Below are 21,484 nucleotides of genomic sequence, written 5' to 3' on the forward strand. Positions count from 1 at the left end.
TCCACCGGATGCATGGAGCTCATCACGCACTTCTTGGCCCTTATCTGCTGGCTTGCCATTTAAGTACCTTGTCTAACTACCTATCTACCTTGGTATGTAAGTAGATTGAGGTCGGTACCTCAGCTATGATTATCTGCCCCAATTTACCAACCACCATCAGCTGTCCGGGGTGTGACTTTTCGGGCCCTTTTGAGCTTCTCAATCTGGGGTTCTGTCTGACGCAAGCAGACGACAAGGCAAGCTTGCAAGGATACAGCCACTACTGCAACCCCCAAGCCTCCACTGGGAAGGAACTTCGAACCAATCCCAAACTCTACGCATCGCTCCTAATAATTCACCGTCGTTCTATCTATTCCTCATTCACACTCTGGCTGCGAGCCGTACTACTTAGGTCTAGGGACCCAGTAAATTGGTTTTCTTACGCTCGAAACGAGACCGCCCAATTCACGGTCGCACTGCTCGTTTGCTCTCTGCTCGGTTGTCGCATCTCGCTGCGTACAACTACTAAATTGACACAGCAATTCCCACTAGCCACCCGCCCCCAAGGGTTTGTCTCCGATCGGGCGGGACTGATTAATCAGGGTTACTGTCCAATTCCTCCTGCAAACCGGCCATACATACACAACCCGACTCTGTCAACAACCAAGCCGTGTTTGACTTGGTGCCGCTCACTAAACCAACCGCCTGTGCCTCCGACCCATCGATTTTCCGTCCAGGAACCTTGCCCGGCTAAAGTATCCTCCCTCCGACGACCTATTTGCCGTATTGCCTGCCTGGCGACAGTCTGCTCGAACCCCCACGTCCCAACACAGTTGGCGATCAAGTTGACATCCCGGGCGACCCGTGTCGGTCCGTCTACCACACTCGCTCGCCAGCCGTTTGTTGCACGGTCCCGCTGCAACGGACCAGTTACGTGCTGTCTCGACAATTCCTCCACGACGTGCGATCCGATCGCTACAGCCGGCAGCCTCCCATCTTGGTTAATCAAACGAAGAATATTCCATCTACTCCCGACAGCAAAGAACCCACAGTGGGAGACTTTCATCTCCAACGTTCTGCTAGACAGAAAGGTGCACACGCGACGATTCGTCGATGGGATCCCATTAGGCTGGGTGCGTTGGCCATTGTAAGCCGCTCGGGCAACGACCTTTGCCAGCGCAGCGCGCAGCCCCTCGAGCCCGAAGCCCCGCGGCACTCAAGGGCGCAACGATATAGGCCTTGAAACCCAATACCATTGGGTTCTCTGGCCAACAGGCGTCATTCATGATGGGCGCTTGCATGAGTGCGAGCTCCGAGGAGTCGGAACAGAAGAAACGGAGTCAAAAGATTGATAAGGATCTCGAGGAAGATTCAAAGAGATTGAGGCGAGAATGCAAGATTCTACTGCTTGGTAAGTGTACCTCACCCCATCTGGACGAGCGATTGGAGGTGATGGCGGGACGTATCCTTTAACAATCTACTACAGGTTCTGGGGAGAGTGGCAAGTCCACAATCGTCAAGCAGATGAAGATTATACATCTGAAAGGCTACTCAGACGACGAACTTTACAACTATCGACCGACGGTGTTCAAGAACTTGATTGAATGTGCGAAAGCCGTGATTACTGCCATGCGGCAATTCGACATAGAACCACAACTGGAAGGGAACAAGGAACTTTGCGACTATCTGCTGGACTACACGGTCGAGTCGGGACCACAGGCAGAGATAGATCCCAAAGTCGGTCAAGCTGTGCAGTCAATATGGAATGACCCTGCAAGAGAACAGTTGATGGACAGGCAAACCGAGTTTTACCTGATGGATTCGGCAGAATAGTAAGTTTCAGCTTGGAAAACGCCGGCAGTGGACGCGGAAGTATCGTGGTTGGTCGCAAGCTAACATTGGCCATTCTCACCCAACCAGCTTCTTCCAAGAGGTTATGAGGATTGTCTCTCCCGACTACCTGCCCAATGAGATGGATGTTCTTCGTGCAAGAACAAAAACGACAGGCATATACGAGACACGCTTTCAGATGGGCCAACTAAGCATACAGTAAGCAAGCAACAAATCTTGTCCGAATATGCACGTGGTAAATCAGATCACTGACCTGCATTTTGCGCCACAGCATGTTTGATGTAGGAGGCCAGAGGAGTGAGCGTAAGAAGTGGATTCACTGCTTCGAGAACGTGACATCCATCATCTTTTGCGTTGCGCTGAGTGAATATGATCAAGTCTTGCTTGAAGAAAGCAGTCAAGTATGTTTTAGCAATAGTCCCCGAAGCCAACAAGTGTGGCGATTGCTGTGTGGCAGCCCAATGCATTCCCCCTGACGCGCGTGCTAAACTAACATCTGAAATGCAGAACCGCATGATGGAAAGCTTACTGCTTTTCGATTCCGTGGTAAACTCGAGGTGGTTCATGAGGACCAGTATCATCTTGTTCCTCAACAAGGTGGATATCTTCAAGCAGAAACTTGGTCGATCGCCTCTCGGCAACTACTTTCCCGATTACTCTGGAGGTAACGATGTCAACAAGGCAGCCAAATACTTACTGTGGCGTTTCAACCAAGTTAACAGGGCTCATCTGAACCTATATCCTCAGTGAGTCCACCCTAGACCCCAGTGCTACATATTATCTGAAAGTAATAGTGTTGCTGACTTTGATAACTACATAGTCTTACGCAAGCTACCGACACCTCAAATATTCGACTTGTCTTTGCGGCAGTGAAAGAGACTATACTCAACAATGCCCTGAAGGACTCGGGTATTCTGTAATCCACAGCAACTCCAACCTATATCTTCATTCTAGTCCCTTCCTTATACGCCCAACCTTTGCACCTTATGTTTTTATTGATACCACGATCAAGTTCATACTGAATCTATCTTGCCACGGCGCTTATATTATACTAGCATCAGCTCGGAGTTATGGTGGGGCGGCTTCTGCTGTTATGACTACACACACACACACACTTTCCCTCACTTCTTTTCGCTCAAACTTGTTGTTTTTTCTTCATCATGCCCAAAGCGGCTCTCCACTCAAGATGCTGCGTCGATTTATTACCGTTTTTTACTCCTTCGGGTTCTGGATTGTGAGGCTACTGATAGCCAGGAAAGGCGAGCAGCGGCCATCGAGTAGCTGCAATTTTAAGCGTGTTCACGGCTACTATTGAGCATTATTTTTTTGCATTCAGTTCACGTGGAGATATTTCTCCTGCACTCAGGGGCTTGGATCAGCAATATCGCTGTTCAGCTTTGGACCGCACTAATGTACCACGCTTCAAGACTGGATATAGAGAGAGAAACACGTGGTGACCCAAACTACCCCAGATCTGTCTGTAATATGCAAGAATGGATAGCATTCTATGCTTCAAATGAGGCTCAGCTATGAGGCCATGTTACCCCTGCCGGAGATGTACAACATAGTTGCTTCTTGAACAATGCGGAGTAAGTGGCCTTCAAGGGGACACTAAAAGTCGTCAACGGGCCTTTGCAGTTGCTTTTCCGTCCGCCATCCAAACAGCATAGCGGCAAAAAGCTACGAGGATTAACGGGCGAGAAGAAACCAACGGCTCAGAAAGTTTCGTGGGGGTAGACGCCCTTTGGCGATAGTGGAACATGCTGGCTGCTTGCCCACATATGTGTACAAGGCATTGCAGCACAAAAACAAAAAAAGTCAACCTAAGACGCAAGCGGCACCAACCTGTGGTGTCTGGTCTCGGTCCTAATTGGGTTTGACGTGTTGCGAGGGTTGGCTGGCGAACAGTGAGTCTAGGTTGAGACTAGTTCACTGCGCTTATGTAACCCTAGCTCTTTGCCAAGGGACGAGACGTACCGCAGTGGCGTCCATGAGGTAAATGCGTGTGTCAATTCACAAACCGAGGCGCTAGACTAGCTAGCTGATCAGCATAGCTTGAGCTTTGGTCGAAGCTCTTGGAGCTGTGGTCTCTAGTGTATGCTAGCTGCGAGTAGTAATCTCGCATCTGAGGGACGAGGAGGAAAACGTATCGTGCAACAAATGTCTTTTGGTGGTTGGGTCAAAGCAATTAGATAACCTAAAGATCAAAACTATTTAACTGGTCTGAATGCAATCGAGATTCTCAATGATAGCCAGCAATTGCAGCATTGTGCCCCTCAATTGCGTAGTGCGCATACCCGGTGCTGTGTGCTGGTTGTACTGAATAGGAAAGTAAGATGTTATCGAAGGCCGTTACAGGTAGCCAATGTAGCTGCACCTTCCGCTGGCCGGTCGTACTGCGCAAGTGTGCCCGGGTTTGGGTTGCTCAAAAGCAATGAGGTTGGGGCGCTGGTGGTCTGGTGCAAGGCCAGCTCAACTAACAAAACAAAGTCTGTACTAAGTTTCTGTGTGAATCACCAGTCTCCAAAGGACTACGCACCGAAGAGGTGCACACAGTAATTACGCCGTATATGACTAGGCTATGATTAAATTATGGAGAGACAATACAAGAAATCTCGAGTACACATCAAAGAAAAGATCCGTAAGACAGGCAACAAGTTTTCAGATCATTGAGTCCAGAGGAATCATGCCAAGCCATCTCACCCCTCCTGGACCAAAAAGAAAGCGAAGCTCCCGACTTGATTCGTTTGCGTCACTGTGCAGAGCCGCCGCAATCAAGCCCAAGGAAACCTGTGCTACTTATTCTGGTAGGTAGGTAACCATCATCTTTGTCTTGCTAAAACCCCGCAACGCATGATGCCATGGATAGCGAGGGGTAGAGATTTCACGACGACGAGCGTTGACCGTTGGCAGGGCACCCTCTCGCCGTCCCACTGCATATCGTACAGAGTAGAAGCTTCTTTTACCTACCACACTCACCAACCTGCTTAGGTACCTATCTTGCCGATTGGATCACAGGAGTAATTAGGTGGATAATTAAGCAAAAGTAAATACGGGTATGACAATCCTGGTCCACTCAATGTTACTCTACTCTTGTTTCACTGCGGCCTTTCAACGAAAATCCAGATGAGCTCGAGCAGACAACTGCACCTGGAGCTTAGACTCCGGAACCGGAAGTGATTCGCACTGAACCTCGAGTCTAGACAGTTATGCAACCCATTGACACCCGGGAAGTTCCTGTTGATCGTCTAATTGTTGCGACCATCTACCCATATTATTGTCGTGTCCGAAAGCGAGTTCTACTGTAGCCTTTCCAATTGGTCTGGTAATTCATGAGTGGTGGGTGGGCATTGGTGATGAAAGGTAGCTAAGGTATCTTAGCTGGAGGTACCAAGCAGTAGACGATCTTGCGGCATGCGTTTGTTGTCACCACTACTACTCACCGCTTGTCCGTATGGATTGGCAGCCTCTATAAGCTGATCAGGTGATAATCTGATGTTCCGCGAATATGAGCTTGTAATAAGTAGAACCTAGACAATTCTATCTGAACTGGTTTTGTCGGACTCTCGCTTTTAATGGCCAAGAAGCAAGAAGGTGGGTGAGGCCAAGACCTTGTTCCAGTTATGTGTACTAGCGCCGTCTACAACATAAACGCTCGGCTGGTGGGGTACGGCAGGGAATTGATTGCAACCAACATCAAATCAGTCAACTAAAGTTCGGTCGGATCAGCACCTAGCACCCCGCAACCCCACTCCATCCTGGTAGCTGTGCCTCGCCTCACAGCATAGCTCCGGAGCTCCTCCGCCCACCGGTCTGCCCATCCCGCAGTTACCTTTTGCCATAGATAGGTTGGGGCATGGCCTGTTCTGCTCCTTCCTGCTCTCTTCCTCCTCTGCAGTCAACGCATCTTCCGAGTGCCATTTCCTCTGGAGCTTTTCAAACTGTCTCTTATCTCATATTCCCCCGTTGAATGCAACCGTAGGCCCCTCTCTGCAGCATCTACGAGCTTCCAAGATCCAACAGCAGCTCCCCCACCCCTAGACCCACAGAGGTCTCCTCCCCCGCGATCTCCGAACATTAGCGAAAGATAAGATGGCTACAGACAAGCCCCAGCGTATACCGATGCGGGAACGGCGCCCTTCGTCCGGCGCCCCGCTGGTTGACATCACGGGCTCCGTGTCGCCCGCCGGCGTCTCCAGGCCCAAGCACAAGCGTACATTTACCGGCTTCGGAGCCCAAGAGATCAAGAGCGTTGAGGGTATGTGTAGCCTACAAGGATGCCGCTACGCTGTCATATACGCCAGGAGTTGATGCCCCATATAACCTCTCAAGGACCCGACTGCTGACAATTGTTCCCGCTCTCGTCTGCCTCAGCCTCCATCCCGGAGGGCCAACGCGCGGCATGGACCAAGCACCAGGCGAAGCCCTTCCAGGATAAGGATGGGTTCGAACATGAGGTTGTCCGCCATGTCGAGACCACGCTGGCCAGGAGTATGTTCAACTGTAATGAGTCGGCTGCTTACTCGGCCGCCGGCCTGGCTTTCCGTGACCGGCTCATCATGGAGTGGAACAAAACCCAGCAGCGCCAGACTTTCGAGGACAAAAAGCGTGTCTACTACCTCAGTCTTGAGTTCCTGATGGGCAGGGCTCTGGACAATGCCATGCTGAACTTGAACCTCAAGGATGTTGCCAGGGGTAAGTCACCGTCACATGCATTGTCCACGTCTCAATTGTCGTTCAGTGGCCCTACTTTGTTGCAACCCGCGTCACTCTTCTGCATGACAATGACTGACTGACGTCCTTGTTGCTGCATTCCAGAGGGTCTCTCAGAGCTCGGCTTCAACGTGGAGGACATTATTGGTGAGGAGCGCGATGCTGCTCTAGGAAATGGCGGTCTTGGCCGACTTGCCGCTTGCTTTCTGGACAGTCTTGCCTCTCTCAACTACCCGGCCTGGGGTTACGGGTTGAGGTACCGGTACGGTATCTTCAAGCAGGAGATCGTTGACGGCTATCAAGTCGAGGTCCCAGACTACTGGCTGGATCAGAACCTATGGGAGTTCCCCAGACATGATGTCACGGTTGACATTCAGTTCTACGGCCATGTCGAGAAGTCGCAAGACCCTTCGGGCAGCAAGACAAACGCCAACTGGGTTGGCGGCGAGACTGTAACCGCCATTGCTTACGACATGCCCATTCCTGGTTATGCCACGCCTACCACCAACAACCTGAGACTGTGGTCCAGCAAGGCTGCAAGTGGCGAGTTCGACTTCCAGAAGTTCAACAGCGGTGACTACGAGAGCTCGGTCGCCGACCAGCAGCGCGCCGAGACGATCAGTGCCGTTCTCTACCCCAACGATAATCTGGAGCGAGGAAAGGAATTGCGTCTCAAGCAGCAATACTTCTGGGTTGCTGCTTCGCTCTACGATATTGTCCGTCGTTTCAAGAAGTCCAAGAGGGCTTGGAGGGAGTTCCCTGAGCAGGTATGAACGATGACTTCTTCAACACCTTCCTATGCCTTGTGCGGTACCGAGAGCTAACTTCAATGATGTTTCAAGGTTGCGATTCAATTGAACGATACTCACCCTACCCTGGCTGTTGTTGAGCTTCAGCGCATTCTGATTGATCTTGAGGGACTCGACTGGGACGATGCCTGGAACATTGTGCAGTCCACCTTTGGCTATACTAACCACACAGTTCTTCCCGAGGCTCTCGAGAAGTGGCCTGTTGGCCTGATCCAGCATCTTCTGCCAAGACACCTTCAGATCATCTACGACATAAACCTCTTCTTCCTCCAGTCAGTCGAGCGCCAGTTCCCTGGAGACCGTGATCTTCTCAGCAGGGTATCCATCATTGAGGAAGGCCAGACTAAGATGGTTCGCATGGCGCACCTCGCCATCATTGGATCGCACAAGGTCAACGGTGTCGCAGAGCTCCATTCGGATTTGATCAAAACCACAATCTTCAGGGACTTTGTCGAGATTTTTGGTCCCGACAAGTTCACAAACGTTACCAATGGTATCACACCGCGAAGGTGGCTGCACCAGGCCAACCCTAAGCTTTCAGAGCTGATCGCCAGCAAGTGCGGTAGTTACAACTTCCTCAAAGATCTGACCGGCCTCAACGAGCTTGAGAAGTGGGTAAATGACGAGGCATTCCGCAAGGAATGGGCAGCTATCAAACGGGCAAACAAGGCCAGGCTAGCCGACTACATCAAGCGTACGACTGATGTTACCGTCAGCCCTGATGCGCTCTTTGATGTGCAGGTGAAGCGTATACATGAGTACAAGCGCCAGCAGATGAACATCTTTGGTGTCATCCATCGTTATCTTGCCCTGAAGGCCATGACCCCTGAGGAGCGCGAGAAGCAGCTGCCGCGTGTTTCCATCTTTGGCGGCAAGGCTGCGCCTGGCTACTGGATGGCGAAGCAGATTATCCACCTCATTAACAGTGTCGGTGCCGTTGTAAACAAGGACGCGGACATTGGCGACAAGCTCAAGGTTGTCTTCCTCGAGGATTACAACGTCAGCAAGGCCGAGATGATCATCCCTGCCAATGACCTCAGCGAGCATATATCCACAGCCGGAACTGAGGCATCTGGTACCAGCAACATGAAGTTTGTTCTCAACGGTGGTCTGATCATCGGTACTTGCGACGGTGCAAACGTGAGTGGTGAAGTCCTTTTGAATTTGAACACTTTTGAAGAATTCCCTGCAATCAACATTCATCACCATCCCTGACACTAAAACTTTCTTTACTACAGATCGAGATCACCCGCGAGATTGGCGAGAACAACATATTCCTGTTCGGTAATCTTGCTGAAGATGTTGAGGATCTTCGCCATGCACACACTTACGGCAAGAGCCACACCATTGATCCCGAGCTTCTCAAGGTCTTTGATGCCATCCAGGCCGGCAAGTTTGGCGACGCACAGAACTTTGGCAGTCTTATTGCCGCCATCAAGGATCACGGGGATTATTACCTGGTATCGGATGACTTCAGCAGCTACCTCGACACGCACAAGCTGGTCGACGAGTCGTACCGTGACCAGGAGGGCTGGATCACCAAGTGCATCACCAGCGTTGCACGCATGGGCTTTTTCACGAGTGACCGTTGCATCAACGAATATGCCGAGGAGATCTGGAACATTGAGCCCCTCAAGGTTGAAGCTTAGACGAGAAAAATGATTTGGGGCCTACCGATGAGCATTGTTTTCTGCATTAGCAGTGCTTGTTCCTCATGAGCAGTGTGTGTTCTTTTTTTTTCTGTTCAGGTTTTGCTTAGTTCCTCTATGACTGGACCTTGGCTTTCAAGCACGAGAATGACACGAGTATGGCGATGCTCGATGCAGTGGGTGCTCTCGAGGATGAATCAAACATCTTATTAATGAGAAACTATCGATCATGGTTGTGGCATCATTGTCCCTTGAATGCTTTGACAGTGCTGTGCAACGTATTTATCCCTCAGGTATAGCTTATAGCTTCTCGAAGCATATCAATCAACCCTTCCATATAGCCTCTATCACGCACATTAAACGTCAGGGGATCAGCCTTCACACTGCTAACCTTGCATCTTTCATCCGCCTGCTTCGAGATCACCTTCCACGCACTAACCGGCCTTCCTTTGCATTGAATAGAGCCATCACGCGCATATCCGCGGTCATCCCAAAGGCCCTCATTGAATGCGGCAGAGCCGCATCCTCGCTGGGTTCTTGCCCACGTAATCGATAAACACAAGCCTCGTACCAGGCTTGACCACAGGAACCAAGGCCTTGAGGATGTAAATGTCGGTGGGCACGGTCATGAACAGGTGCTTGGTGTAGGCCATGAACTTGATAAAGTTCCTCTGTCGCCACCCCTTCCGCTCGCTCTCGCCGTCGTTCTCGAAAAGTCCCAACAGTTCTCGTAGTCGCCCCACAGCCCTCCCGAGCGGCACAGGCCGAAGGCAGGTCTCCTTGTGGTTCTTACTGACCTCGGCCCTGCCGGCCGCAAACCGGCTCAGGGCCTCGGGCAGCAGCATCATGTATGGGCGGCAACGTCCCGTAGAGGCCCACCTGCACCAGGGCCTCGAGCCCGGGATCCTTGGCCAGCGCGCTGCGGAGCGCGGCGTGTGTTTGACCGAGCTGGGCGTGGGCTCCGGGCGCGCAAAGTACCGCGCACCGTCATTGCGTGGTCGAGCGTGCGCTGCACGACTTGGACGGGAAGCTTGGTGGCCTCTGCGATCTGCTCGTGCGTGGCAGTGCTGTCCACCGGCGCGGCGCTCCAGAAGTCGAACTGGTTGGGGACGTTCAGGGTCGTCATGTCGGGCACGGCCTGTTGTTTGGTTAACGTGTTCTTCTTCTTTTCCCCCTTTTTCTTGTCGGTGGTGAAACAAACTATATGGCAGTAATTGAAGGTACTCTCACTCGGCCCCTGGCTGAGTATATACATGTCCTTGAGAGCATCCTTAAACTGCTATCTGATGACGAACGAGTTTGCCGGTAGCGACTCGTACTTCTCCGTCTGTCCGCACCTAATGTGATGGAGGAATATTGCCAGCTTCGAGCTACTTTGTGAGTCCCGCCGCATACTCTGTGATTTTGGCTGCTACACTGAGTAGAGTTTCGGGAGATCATTGTACGATGGAATCCATCGTGACAGCTTTGCAGGGACAAGAACAGAAGGCCTATGCTGTTGATATTGCCTCATATCAGCTAGCAGACCGCAAGTCACCTGCAACCTTTATATAAATATATACTTGATTTATAGAACGAAAGTGGCACCGGTGCATACCCACTCTAGCGTGCTCGGCGCACCAAGGCTTCTCTAGCCCACATTGGCACGTGGCTTGTATTGAATGAGGAGCTTTTCTGCATTGCGTGGTGCACACCTCTCATTAAAGGGTCCTTGTGTCCGGGGTGTGATATTATAATGGTTGCGAACCAGAGGATGGTAACCATGTGGTGTAGGATGGGCCCTTCAACCGAAGGGGCATAAATGTCAAAGACTTATAGCAGTCGACTGTGGATTTCATGAGAACCGACGAGCCCATACAGCTTGCTCCGCAATATCAAGGAAAAAAGCCCTGGGGTCTAGAGACAAAAGTCTTGCTCACGAACCCCCTGCTCGACTTCGAATTCACGGTATACCCGAACGAGACAAGTGCCAGGGTTGATGTCGTGCAGGCCCCATGTGCGAGCGAACCATTCACAACCGCAACATGTGAAAGTAGACAAGCATTTTTCCGTACCCAGGGACTACTATGACATCGCGCATAGCTCTGCCTGAGAGCTTGCCGACCATCCAGAGATCGACAGGGCAGCCCGTGTTATTTTATGTCCAAAATGGGACCGTGCTTGTTGTTCTGTACGGTTCTTTGGGGTTCCCCCCGATCTACAAAGACAAGTTTCTTCCTGGGCCTGGCTTGGGTTCGGGAGGAGCCGAGTGGCGAAAGACGATCTCCCCTTTTCCACCCAAACGGTGCGGTGCTTGCTGTCGATCCGCCCATGAGTCCGTGGCACTTTGAGCAAGGGCGCTTGCCGTCGCTTAAAATAGCCTCCCAAATAAGTTCCGGGTGCTTTGGAATGACAACTCAACCCTATCTGGGTTGAAATTAAAACGATTCATGTACTTGTAATCATATAGTGACGAAGGTCGAGTCAAGAAAAGAAAAACGTAAAAAAAAAACAAGGTCAAATTATACTCATTATCGTAAGGATATGCGGCGCGTTTGATCAAACATGACGTAGTTTGTTGTTCAGGCCTGATCCATGCAAACTTATCTCGCCCGAATCAGGGAGACAGCACCCTATGTATATCACCGGTATTTTTTGTAGGATTTTGTAGCCACTAGGCAGATCTACATGGTGGATTTTAAATACTTTGGTACCGGTTAACCACTTTTGGCTTGCCGACAAGCCCGGATAGCGTCGACTTGCCCTGGAAATGCTATCGGAGGATCTTGCGTCTGGCGTGGGGCAGCAAGAAGAGGGGTCCTGAAGAAATGCGTACTCATTCCTCGGATTCAGGTTATATTGTCGTACTGAGCAATATTAAACACCAGCTATAATGTTGGGTTGTGTCAACATATACTGAGACACCTCTCCAATACTGAACTTTGTCGTCGCAGCAATAACGGGCCCAGTCTAGACTCGCTATTATGATGTCATCATGCAGACGTTCTCCTGAGCAGCGGTGCGCTATCAGGTCGCGGGATGTCTTCTCAATGCTGACAAGACGCGGCAAAGTACCGGCTATGTATGATTGACGGGTAAAGGTACCTAAGCTTGTGGGGAAGCACCAAGGCATATTGGATGTATATGCTCTGGCAGAAGCGTTTGGTTACAATATTCGGCCTTTTGCTATTCTCAAAACGTTCGATCTTGTCCGATGCAAGCGAGTACTGAGTGCATCTTGATTTGAGTACCGCCAAGTAGTCAGACCCAAAACCCTATACGAGGAGTAGCTCAGGGCAATCGTCTTTTCAAAACTCAATTCCTGGCAAAGCAATTCAGGGTCCAGGCAAGCGATCAACAGCAAATGGGTCAGTCATATCATTCTGACTGAATTCTGAGTAAAATGGCGTCACGATTGCGTATGTAGCGGCTAGCGTGACTCGGTTATTTTTCAGGGTTCTCAGCCTTTCAGTTCCAACGTGACAAGTTGCAGCCAGAGACGAAAGCTTCTCAATCTGCGTGGTTTTCTCGAATCGAATCGTTTGGTGTTTGAATACAATAGGAGAGGTGTATTTAGTGGGGGTATTTTTTTTGTTTTGTTTTAACTGGTTTCTGGGCCTGGGCTTGTGTGGACGACGGGTGGTCTACTGTACGTTAGTATAGATCAGGATTGGCTTGCCGTTGTACGCCATCGTGGCGCTAGGACCTTCAAGAGAACGTGTGCCTCGGGTCGGGGTTTATCATGGGGTTATAATAATTCATGGGTCCAACGGCCAAGGCGTCAACAGCAGGCACAAATCCAGCCGTACATACCCTGAGTAGATAGGTATGGAGCTGCTACGGGCTTTAATCTACTGCAATCTCTGCATCTAGGCCGCGTCCTCACTCAGCTGTACTCGGTATGGTATTGTCACACCTGACAGAAAGACGTTCCAGATTCGGCGGCTGACCGTCAATTGGCGGTGAGGGAATATTAGACAGGACCCCGGCTTGCCCGGACCCTAGGGCTCAAGCAACGAGAAATGAGATTGTTTGATCGGTTGGTTTGATTTTGCACCTGTTGCGCCGATTGCAACCTCTTGAGCCACCAGAGGCGACGTTCAGAATCTCGATGTCGAGCCACAGCGCCGATGGTCGGGAATATTGGCAGTTGTGGATCCCTCAGCAAGGAATCAGTGGACCTTCATCCCTGTTCTACCACTGGCTCATGTTTGAATGGTAGCGGGCTGGGGTGGACCAAGGAGGAGGGGACTGACGTCACAGACTAATGGTGGGGGTTTTCTTTTCTCCCCTCTGGTCGTTCTTCGGAGGGCAGAGATTGAGAGACAGAGAGCACATGGATGCCTACTGTACTGTACTGTACCGTACTGTGGGTATGTAGGCTGTAACAAGTGTAGGTAGTTCCATTAATGAGATGAAAATAAAAGTACTTCGATACAGTAAGTAGGTACTTTATGTACATTGTGCAGCACATATGTTTTGAGCAATCAGATTGAGGCTCATCGGCGGATTGGACTGCATGGCCTTTTCGGATCACCGCGGCGGCAAACCGCGACTTGAGCTGTCCAAAGGACAGCGGCGCAAACCCATCACGCTGTTCTTACCTTTCGTGTCCGTTCTGCATGTATAATTTGTTGTGGCACAGCGGGCTGACTACTTCGTACCTAACTTGTCGCATGATGCTCAAGTAGTCTAACATTATTTAGCACACAGCATGAAAGGCTGGGTTTTGTGGGACGGATGAGGGGAAACATTTGTTGCTACCTTGCCGGAAAACGGAAAACGGATGGTCGACATGGATGTGAGTCGGATGGCAAGCGTCTGAGGGTGGGAGTGTTGTATCCCAGTAGCGGGCCGCAACAAAATAACCTGTTAGCTACATCTGGTTTGCCTGGCGGTCGTGTCGTCAGCCTGCCTATGTATGCTGCTGTCGGCGCTAGCTTTTTGGGGCATTTCTGCGGGTTGACCCCAGTCAGCGTAGCAGCTTCAAGACTCAAGCTCCTCCTTTGCTACGTTCCAGCCGGCGGCACGACTTCCAACAAGAAACCTGGACTTTTTTTTTTTTCCCTGAGCAGAACAAAAGCTGATCTCCTATCCATCCATCACACATCATCCTGTAGCCAACCAATCTCCGCGTTTCCCCCTCCTTCAGCTATACTTTTACTTCCCAGCTCTCCCAAACATCCTATCTACCTGTCATAGCCGTACCAGACCTGTGCGCGCCCATCTTCTGCAACGCAAGAACCTCCCCATCGGGTGCATTCTGGTCCTTGACCCTTGGAACCGCGCCACAATTTCTGTCGACGCATTCCTGTTTGTCACTATCACCCGAATTCCGCTTGCTGCTCCCTCGGACACCGGTCTATCATTGCAAGCAATAACCACTCCCCGAGGTTACCCTCAATCTTGCGACGTTTAGCAGCCATCGATTCGCGCTGTGACCGTCCCGAACGTCTGGAATCGGAACAGGTGACAATCTCGTGCCAATCATCATCGTCTTGACGACGGAAGGAACTCAGAAAAAATTTGTTACGCACTTCTGGCAAAGACAGACTCTGTAGGAGGTAAGAAAACACGCGAAAAAAAACCCCCCTGCAATTTGGACTGGTTTTCGCTGCTTCGACATCATAGACGAGATGCCAGTGCGCTCCAAAGACGTGACCCGGTTTAATTCAGCGGACCTTCCTCATTCCGCCGAATCGTCTCTGCAGGCGCCTCAAAACCAGGGACAAGAGGCGGGGTATCCACAGCGGCCAGCTTGCGATCTTTGGTTGTGTTCAGTCGCTAACTGCACTGTCTGTCATAAACTGTAGCGAACAAAGTTGAATCAGTCAAGCGCCCATACAGCTAGCTTCACACATTTTCCGCAATCCATCGATCAACTAGCAGAGACCGTTCGACGACGCTATTTCACTTCGCTTTGCGACTACGAGCTTAGGCGACCCAGCGCTGTGTGACAAGGCGAAGCTAAATTGCGAAGCTTTCAAGCCGACACGTCTTGTGAGAACCAAGAGCATAGTTTGTCTGAATACCTAGCAATCGGGAATCGCCATTTGTATTATTTCTCGTGGACTTTGTACAATCAAAGACGGACAAACTCCCCCGATACCCGTGGACTGGTTATATAGGCACACCGGCGCCTGTTAAAGTAGGCCTTGAAACCTGCTTCCCAACGGTACCACAAAGCCTTTCACAATGGCGGAATTCGTGCGGGCCCAGATCTTTGGCACCACGTTCGAGATAACTTCAAGGTACCACCACCATGTGCACACATCAGAAAAGAAGCCGGAGTTTTGTGGGGCTAACGAGGATAAAAACAGATACTCGGACTTACAACCTGTTGGAATGGGCGCATTTGGACTGGTGTGGTATGTAGCGGCGCCTCAACCTCTTGTGTTCTGCGTGATGGAGCATACAGGCTAACTCCCCACAGCTCTGCGAGGGACCAACTTACAAACCAGAATGTCGCCATCAAGAAGATTATGAAGCCCTTTAGCACACCCGTCTTGGCAAAGAGGACATACAGAGAGCTCAAGCTGCTGAAGCACCTGAAGCACGAAAATGTTGGTCCAGGCAGCTATTCTTGTGGCAGCAGCAATCCAGATTCTAACTTTTTCCACAGGTCATCTCGCTCAGTGACATCTTCATCTCGCCGCTGGAGGACATGTAAGCATAACTTGGCCACCTCCGACTACTTCTCCATGAAGATGTCGGTAGGCGCTCTGTAGACGTCACACTAACGAAAAGCACTATAGCTACTTTGTGACAGAACTTCTGGGTACCGACCTGCATAGGCTCCTGACATCCAGGCCTTTGGAGAAGCAGTTCATCCAGTATTTCCTTTACCAAATCATGGTATGCTAGTTGACTCAAACGGTATCCTTTACTGGTTGCACTGGCTAACTTGGCTGTTGGCAGCGTGGCCTGAAATACGTCCACTCAGCTGGCGTGGTACACAGGGATCTGAAGCCTAGCAATATCCTGGTCAACGAGAACTGCGACTTGAAGATTTGCGACTTTGGGCTTGCTCGCATCCAGGATCCCCAGATGACCGGTTACGTTTCGACTAGGTACTACCGCGCGCCGGAAATTATGCTTACTTGGCAAAAATACGACGTCGAGGTAGATATCTGGAGTGCCGGGTGCATCTTCGCCGAGATGCTTGAGGGCAAGCCACTCTTCCCTGGCAAGGACCATGTCAACCAGTTTTCCATCATCACCGAGCTGTTGGGAACGCCACCCGATGATGTGATCAACACGATCGCCAGCGAAAACGTAGGTCTTTGGAGCTCATGCCACCATAGTGAGTAATTATACTGATTTTTGCAAACACATGACAGACTCTGCGATTCGTCAAGTCACTCCCCAAGCGGGAGCGACAACCTCTCAAGAACAAGTTCCGGAACGCGGATCCATCAGGTATGTGTTAAAAGCGAAAACAAGCATTTGATCCTCGAAAAAGTTCCAAGTCTAACAGAGTGAGCAGCCATCGACTTGTTGGAGAGGATGCTCGTCTTCGACCCCAAGAAGCGCATTACAGCGACAGAGGCATTGGCCCACGAGTACCTTACTCCGTACCACGACCCCACCGACGAGCCCATAGCGGAGGAGAAGTTCGACTGGAGCTTCAATGATGCAGACCTACCAGTGGACACATGGAAAATTATGATGTAAGCTCGATCCGAACCCACGCTTCTTAGCAAGGTCTTCTATTCAAAGTGTTTACTGACTTTTCGACACCAAAGGTACTCGGAGATTCTGGACTACCATAATGCAGAAGCCGGTATGCAACAGATGGACGACCAGTTTACCGGCCAATAAAAGAAGGGAAAAAAAAGAGCCTTAGCGCTAGGCAACCGAAGCGAAGGTTGAGAGCATACACGATACCACGATTACACCAACAAATTACGACTTATACTTTTGTCGATTTCTTCTGTTCATGATTTTATTCATCACAACCGCGCATTTGGACCATGGGAGGGATACAGTCTACATGAGATGCTGGGGGAGAATCAAACGTCTGTTTATCAAACACCAAGCCGGCGAAAATCGGAGTATACGCAGGGAAAGATGCAGACATTTGTAAAGGTTCAAGGGGTGCATGACTGCACGGCTGATTGTATCGCAATTTGTTGCGAAGCATGTTATAGATACTTGTGGCACCCCTCAGGCAACAGAGAGGAAAAATAAAACAAACTCGAAAAAAAAAGCATCCGAATAAATGCGCACCAGTCCGTACAGATCTTGAGGTCCAGAGTACGTGATTGGGACACGTTAGAACACGGTACACGGTTTGCATTCGATTCTCCACTGGCCGCCTTGATTTCAAGGCTTTCTGTACAGTCAGCCCCAGCTGGAAGTCGAGTATGAACTGGGGTGACGAGCCGTCCCGGATTTTTATAGAGATAGGTGACTGAGTAGTCTAATTTTGGACTAGATTAGGTGGCAATTATTATTATCCCCTTTGGACATTAGCCTTGTGCCAAAAGCCTGCAGTACTGACGATCAGGGATTGCATCCATCACAGACACGATACAGAGTAAGCCAGCCCGCATAACTCTAGCCAGGCCGTCGCGCACATCAAAGAATCTTGCTTGCCATTAAAGTAGAGGCGAGCAAAAACCCATGCGTTTGGTGGGACGACGGGTTTTTAGGCGCCCCAGCTGCGGGAGTTGGGTGCCGCAGCCGGCTTATCCGCCATGGCTGACTTGGGTGCAGTAGCTCCTTTCCCTTGCGCGGCCCCCTGAAGGAGGTTGCAATCCGCCACGAGGCTGGCTGCTACTGTACCGTAATTACTTACAGTGGATACTTTCTGGAGCGCAGGCGTCTGGCAGGAGATTGCCATGCGAAGTGCGTACCAAACTCCCGCGAGGGTTTTTGTATATCTCTTCCCGGAGGAAATGTCGCCTGGAAAATGTTTTTAATAGATGATTGATTGCATATGGCTATTGAATTGACAAAGTCAGAGTTCTCTCGCTTCCTCGCCTACCGCAGCTTCAGCTCGGTTATCATTTTGAGTGTGGCTAAGCCATCGACAATTACTGCTGCTCTAAAAAAGAAACCAACCCCACATTAATCTGGGGTATTGCCTGGTAGGTACCCTCGAAAATCTTTCTCCACCCAAGACAGCACAAATCACCAGGAGATCCCTCCCCCTGGCGGCGTAGACATCAAAACCAGCCCATCGGTCATACGCCAACTCACCCTCGACCTGACAATCCTGCGACTACTAAGAGACGAAATTCTCGCCCCAAAAGGCGCAAACATCCACGAACGCCATCCTATCAGTGATCGTTCGAAGGACGGGGACACAACTCTTCGAGAAGCCAAGGGCCACCACCGCGCCCCCCGCCGTATGGATTCACGACAAGGTACAACGTGGCTGCCGGGCGATTCCTGACCGCCACCTAGGTCATCCAAAGACGACCTAGCGACCCGGAACCTCTTCGGCGCAAACAAACGCCCCCTTGAGTAGGGAAGGGAAGCCAAAAAAAAAGGGGGGGAAAAGGGAGAAAAAAAAAAAAACTCTGGAATTTTGGAAACACCGACGCAGTTGTTGTAGCGAAGAACGGGCCGGAAGCCCTCGGAGAGATCGAGGTTGTTTCCAAACCCACAAAAACACAAGATGGCGGTTTCCACAGCTGGCGCCGAAGACTTCATGGGAAATGGCAACGGCACTGAGGGCAGCAGGAAAAGCAGCGACAGCACAACGCGGAGCGACTTTGTACCGCTTGTGGCTGTGGTCGATTTTCACCATGCCCGGGGCCCCGAGGTCGAGAGGTGGTTCGGCGCCCCGGAGGGCTTTGACCCCGCCGTCGAGTACGATTGGTCCTTGTTGCCGTTCATGGCCCTGAGCGACGGTGCGCATGCGTAAGTATATTCCCGGGACCCAAGTAGCTACATTCAACGTAGACAACCGGAAAGTGTAAACCTAAAACTAACCCAGGCTACCGCCGGTCCAATTGCAGCTCAACCGAGGAATTCTCCTACTTCACCCTCCTCCGCCCGGCCACGGAGGCTTCCCCCGCGACATCTCTCTTCGGAATCGCATGCACGCGTCAGATGGACTCGTCTCAGTTGATCAACAGACCAGCAGACGTGACGCGGTCAACGGTACAAAAGGCAGTTGTTGTCATCGCCGCCCACCCGCGGTCGTTCGGCATGTTGCGCGAGCGCATGAGCATCGTCACTAAGGCTTGGTTCGACCAGCGAGAATTCACCGACGTCGATATTCTCCGTCGTTTCCAAGAGAGCCTTGCTGAGGACAAGAGCAGGGGCAGGCCTGCCTCTGAAGATGAAGATAAAGATACGTACCTAGGTCTTAGCCTGCGGGAATTGGTCAGAGAGTTCAAATGGCAAACACTAGTGCTGTTTAAGTGCTGTCTACTGCAGCCCAAGGTAAGAATAACTCATATCTCTTTCCTGCAAGGCTAAACGGTCCTGCAGTGTGTCCTTGGCTAATATCTCCGCCATGGCCCACCAGATGCTTTTCTTTGGATCTCGTTGCGAGCGACTATGCATGATGCAGTTTTCTCTTATTTCATTGATACCCGGCCTTCTTCGCCACTTACAAGACAGCGCCAGCCCAGAATTACACAGTTACGAGGACAGGCTATCGAAACCCACTGGAGTCAAGACCAGCGATCGCACGTCCCTCTTGGCTTACATGGGGATGCCATTGCAAATATTCGGCAAGGTTCGTTACTCTCCTGTCAAAAACCTGATTGCGAGGCGCTGCTGACTGAAATTCATCAATGCAGGGCAGTTTGTTTGGCCCATATACACCTTTACAACAATTGGACATATTAGCAGACCATGGTACCAAATCCTACATTGTAGGGAGTACTAATTCCATCCTGTTGCAGCAGAAGGATCGGTACAGTGATATACTTATCGATCTGGACCACAACTCGGTCAGCATAACCTCGCCATCTCTCAAATCGGCACTCGCCCTTTCCTCGGCAGACAGGCGGTGGATCGAATCCGTCGCGGCCGAAGTCAACGACACATGGGATGAAGCGAACCCAGGACGCCCTAAGACTATGGGGTATCGAGGGAGTGAGGAGTCAATCAGGCTCCAGTTTGAGGATTACATGTTGTCCCTGATGGCTGCTGTCAAGTGCCGAAATTGGCAAGCCAAGCACAAGGACAACCCTCGAATGCAGTTATCCCACGTTGAGGGGGATCCTTCGGTCGACTTCAACCCGGACTGGATCGAGCATTGGATGCGAACTGACAACTACCGCATATGGAACACATACACGGACGACTGTCTGTTTGACATTGCCGAACCCAAACATCCGTGTGCGAGTGGGCTTAGCCGTCTCGCGCAACAAGTCCAGGATCTGGGCTTGGACGAGCGCTTTGCCGCTGCCGGTGTTGTCGTTGGTCGTGGCGTCGCTGCAGGCAAGGAGCGAGCGTCAACAATTCTCAATAAACTATATTCTGACGTCGAGGCCCTGCGGGAAGCTCAACGCAAAAGGGCCGAGCAGCAGCAACAGCAGGCCAAGGATAACGGAAACGCTACGGCACGAAATTCTCAGGATCTATCCGGTATCGCACGTGCCATCGACTTGGGCAAGGCTGCACAACCGGCACAGACCGTAAGTGCTAGGGCTGGCGCGTATGCCAGCTCATGGGCCTCATGGGCCGGCGAGAAGCGTAAGGCGTGGGCGCGATCCAGCAGCAACACGGCCGCCTCACCCCCTGCAGCCACCACCCCTACGACTGCAACCGGCGGCTGGAGTTTTGTGGGCCGAAGAAGCAGCAAGCGAGACACGACCAGCAGCCTTGCCTCATCGCGCCTGTCCTATTCGGACGCAAACTCGGAGACTGAGTTCAATCTGCGCAGCCCGACGGCTTCAGTAGCCTCGTCTGGCGTCCACGTCGATGCGCAACCGACGCCCCCGTCTGATGTTTCAATACCAACGTCTCCGGCAGCCGAAAAGCGGTCTATGTTTTCACCGGAAGTGGATGGCAGCAGCTCCGGGAACCTCAAGGGGCTTGATGACGGCGCTACACCAGTCCCATCCACTGCAGTCACTCCCACAACCGAAGCACCAAAGGAAGGAGTATTGCCGCAGCCTCCTGCCGCAACCTCTGTTCCTATCTCGACAGCACAGGCTGTCCCCGACAAGGCAGGAGAAGAAGAGGAGTCAAAGACCAGCACCGTCTTTGCCAACATGGAGACGGAGAATGTATGGGCCAACGATACTCCTCCTTCCTTGCCTATTATCATGCGCAAGCCCTCGCCCGAACCAGAGGCCCCGGCACCCGTCGGCTCCAAGATCGTCTTGTTGCCCTGAAGCCTTTTGATTTCCTCGTCTTTTAGTCTTGTCGACTACACATTCTTGCATTGCATGGTCATCTATTGACGATTGGGATATGTTTCGGTTTCAGATAATGAAGGTCATGTTGAATAAAAGTAAGCCATGTTCGCTTAAGGTCTGGATTACCGACTGATCTTATGATTTTTAGCTCCTCTTCTTTTTTTTTCTTTTTCTG

The 21,484-nt window shown here is 51.2% G+C and overlaps 5 protein-coding genes across 5 annotated transcripts; 4 read left to right on the plus strand and 1 right to left on the minus strand.

Moving 5' to 3' along the window:
- Positions 1-1,263: 1,263 nt before the first annotated feature.
- On the plus strand, positions 1,264-2,750 carry PpBr36_01344 (uncharacterized protein; the record flags this gene model as incomplete). The annotated part of the gene is made up of 6 exons (XM_029888531.1): positions 1,264-1,390; positions 1,466-1,811; positions 1,900-2,028; positions 2,102-2,231; positions 2,338-2,576; positions 2,651-2,750. The coding sequence occupies 6 exons, from the start codon at positions 1,264-1,266 to the stop codon at positions 2,748-2,750; spliced, it is 1,071 nt and encodes a 356-aa protein (XP_029752384.1).
- A 2,665-nt stretch (positions 2,751-5,415) lies between these two features.
- PpBr36_01345 (uncharacterized protein) lies at positions 5,416-9,001 on the plus strand (the record flags this gene model as incomplete). Its single annotated transcript, XM_029888532.1, has 7 exons — positions 5,416-5,457; positions 5,596-5,808; positions 5,872-6,088; positions 6,205-6,525; positions 6,649-7,310; positions 7,386-8,492; positions 8,591-9,001. The coding sequence occupies exons 3-7, from the start codon at positions 5,923-5,925 to the stop codon at positions 8,999-9,001; spliced, it is 2,667 nt and encodes an 888-aa protein (XP_029752385.1). The 5' UTR covers positions 5,416-5,457; positions 5,596-5,808; positions 5,872-5,922.
- A 500-nt stretch (positions 9,002-9,501) lies between these two features.
- Positions 9,502-10,127, minus strand: PpBr36_01346 (uncharacterized protein; the record flags this gene model as incomplete). The annotated part of the gene is made up of 2 exons (XM_029888533.1): positions 9,502-9,880; positions 9,946-10,127. 2 exons carry the CDS (start codon positions 10,125-10,127, stop codon positions 9,502-9,504), a joined length of 561 nt encoding a protein of 186 aa, XP_029752382.1.
- A 5,048-nt stretch (positions 10,128-15,175) lies between these two features.
- Positions 15,176-16,801, plus strand: PpBr36_01347 (uncharacterized protein; the record flags this gene model as incomplete). Its single annotated transcript, XM_029888534.1, has 8 exons — positions 15,176-15,348; positions 15,414-15,543; positions 15,603-15,646; positions 15,736-15,835; positions 15,899-16,255; positions 16,321-16,399; positions 16,467-16,650; positions 16,726-16,801. 8 exons carry the CDS (start codon positions 15,176-15,178, stop codon positions 16,799-16,801), a joined length of 1,143 nt encoding a protein of 380 aa, XP_029752383.1.
- Positions 16,802-18,605: 1,804 nt separating this feature from the next.
- Positions 18,606-21,285, plus strand: PpBr36_01348 (uncharacterized protein; the record flags this gene model as incomplete). The annotated part of the gene is made up of 4 exons (XM_029888535.1): positions 18,606-18,850; positions 18,949-19,378; positions 19,464-19,676; positions 19,741-21,285. 4 exons carry the CDS (start codon positions 18,606-18,608, stop codon positions 21,283-21,285), a joined length of 2,433 nt encoding a protein of 810 aa, XP_029752390.1.
- Between the last annotated feature and the right edge of the window lie 199 nt (positions 21,286-21,484).

This window comes from Pyricularia pennisetigena, chromosome 2, assembly GCF_004337985.1.
Source record: "Pyricularia pennisetigena strain Br36 chromosome 2, whole genome shotgun sequence".
In the NCBI taxonomy this organism is placed as follows: domain Eukaryota; kingdom Fungi; phylum Ascomycota; class Sordariomycetes; order Magnaporthales; family Pyriculariaceae; genus Pyricularia; species Pyricularia pennisetigena.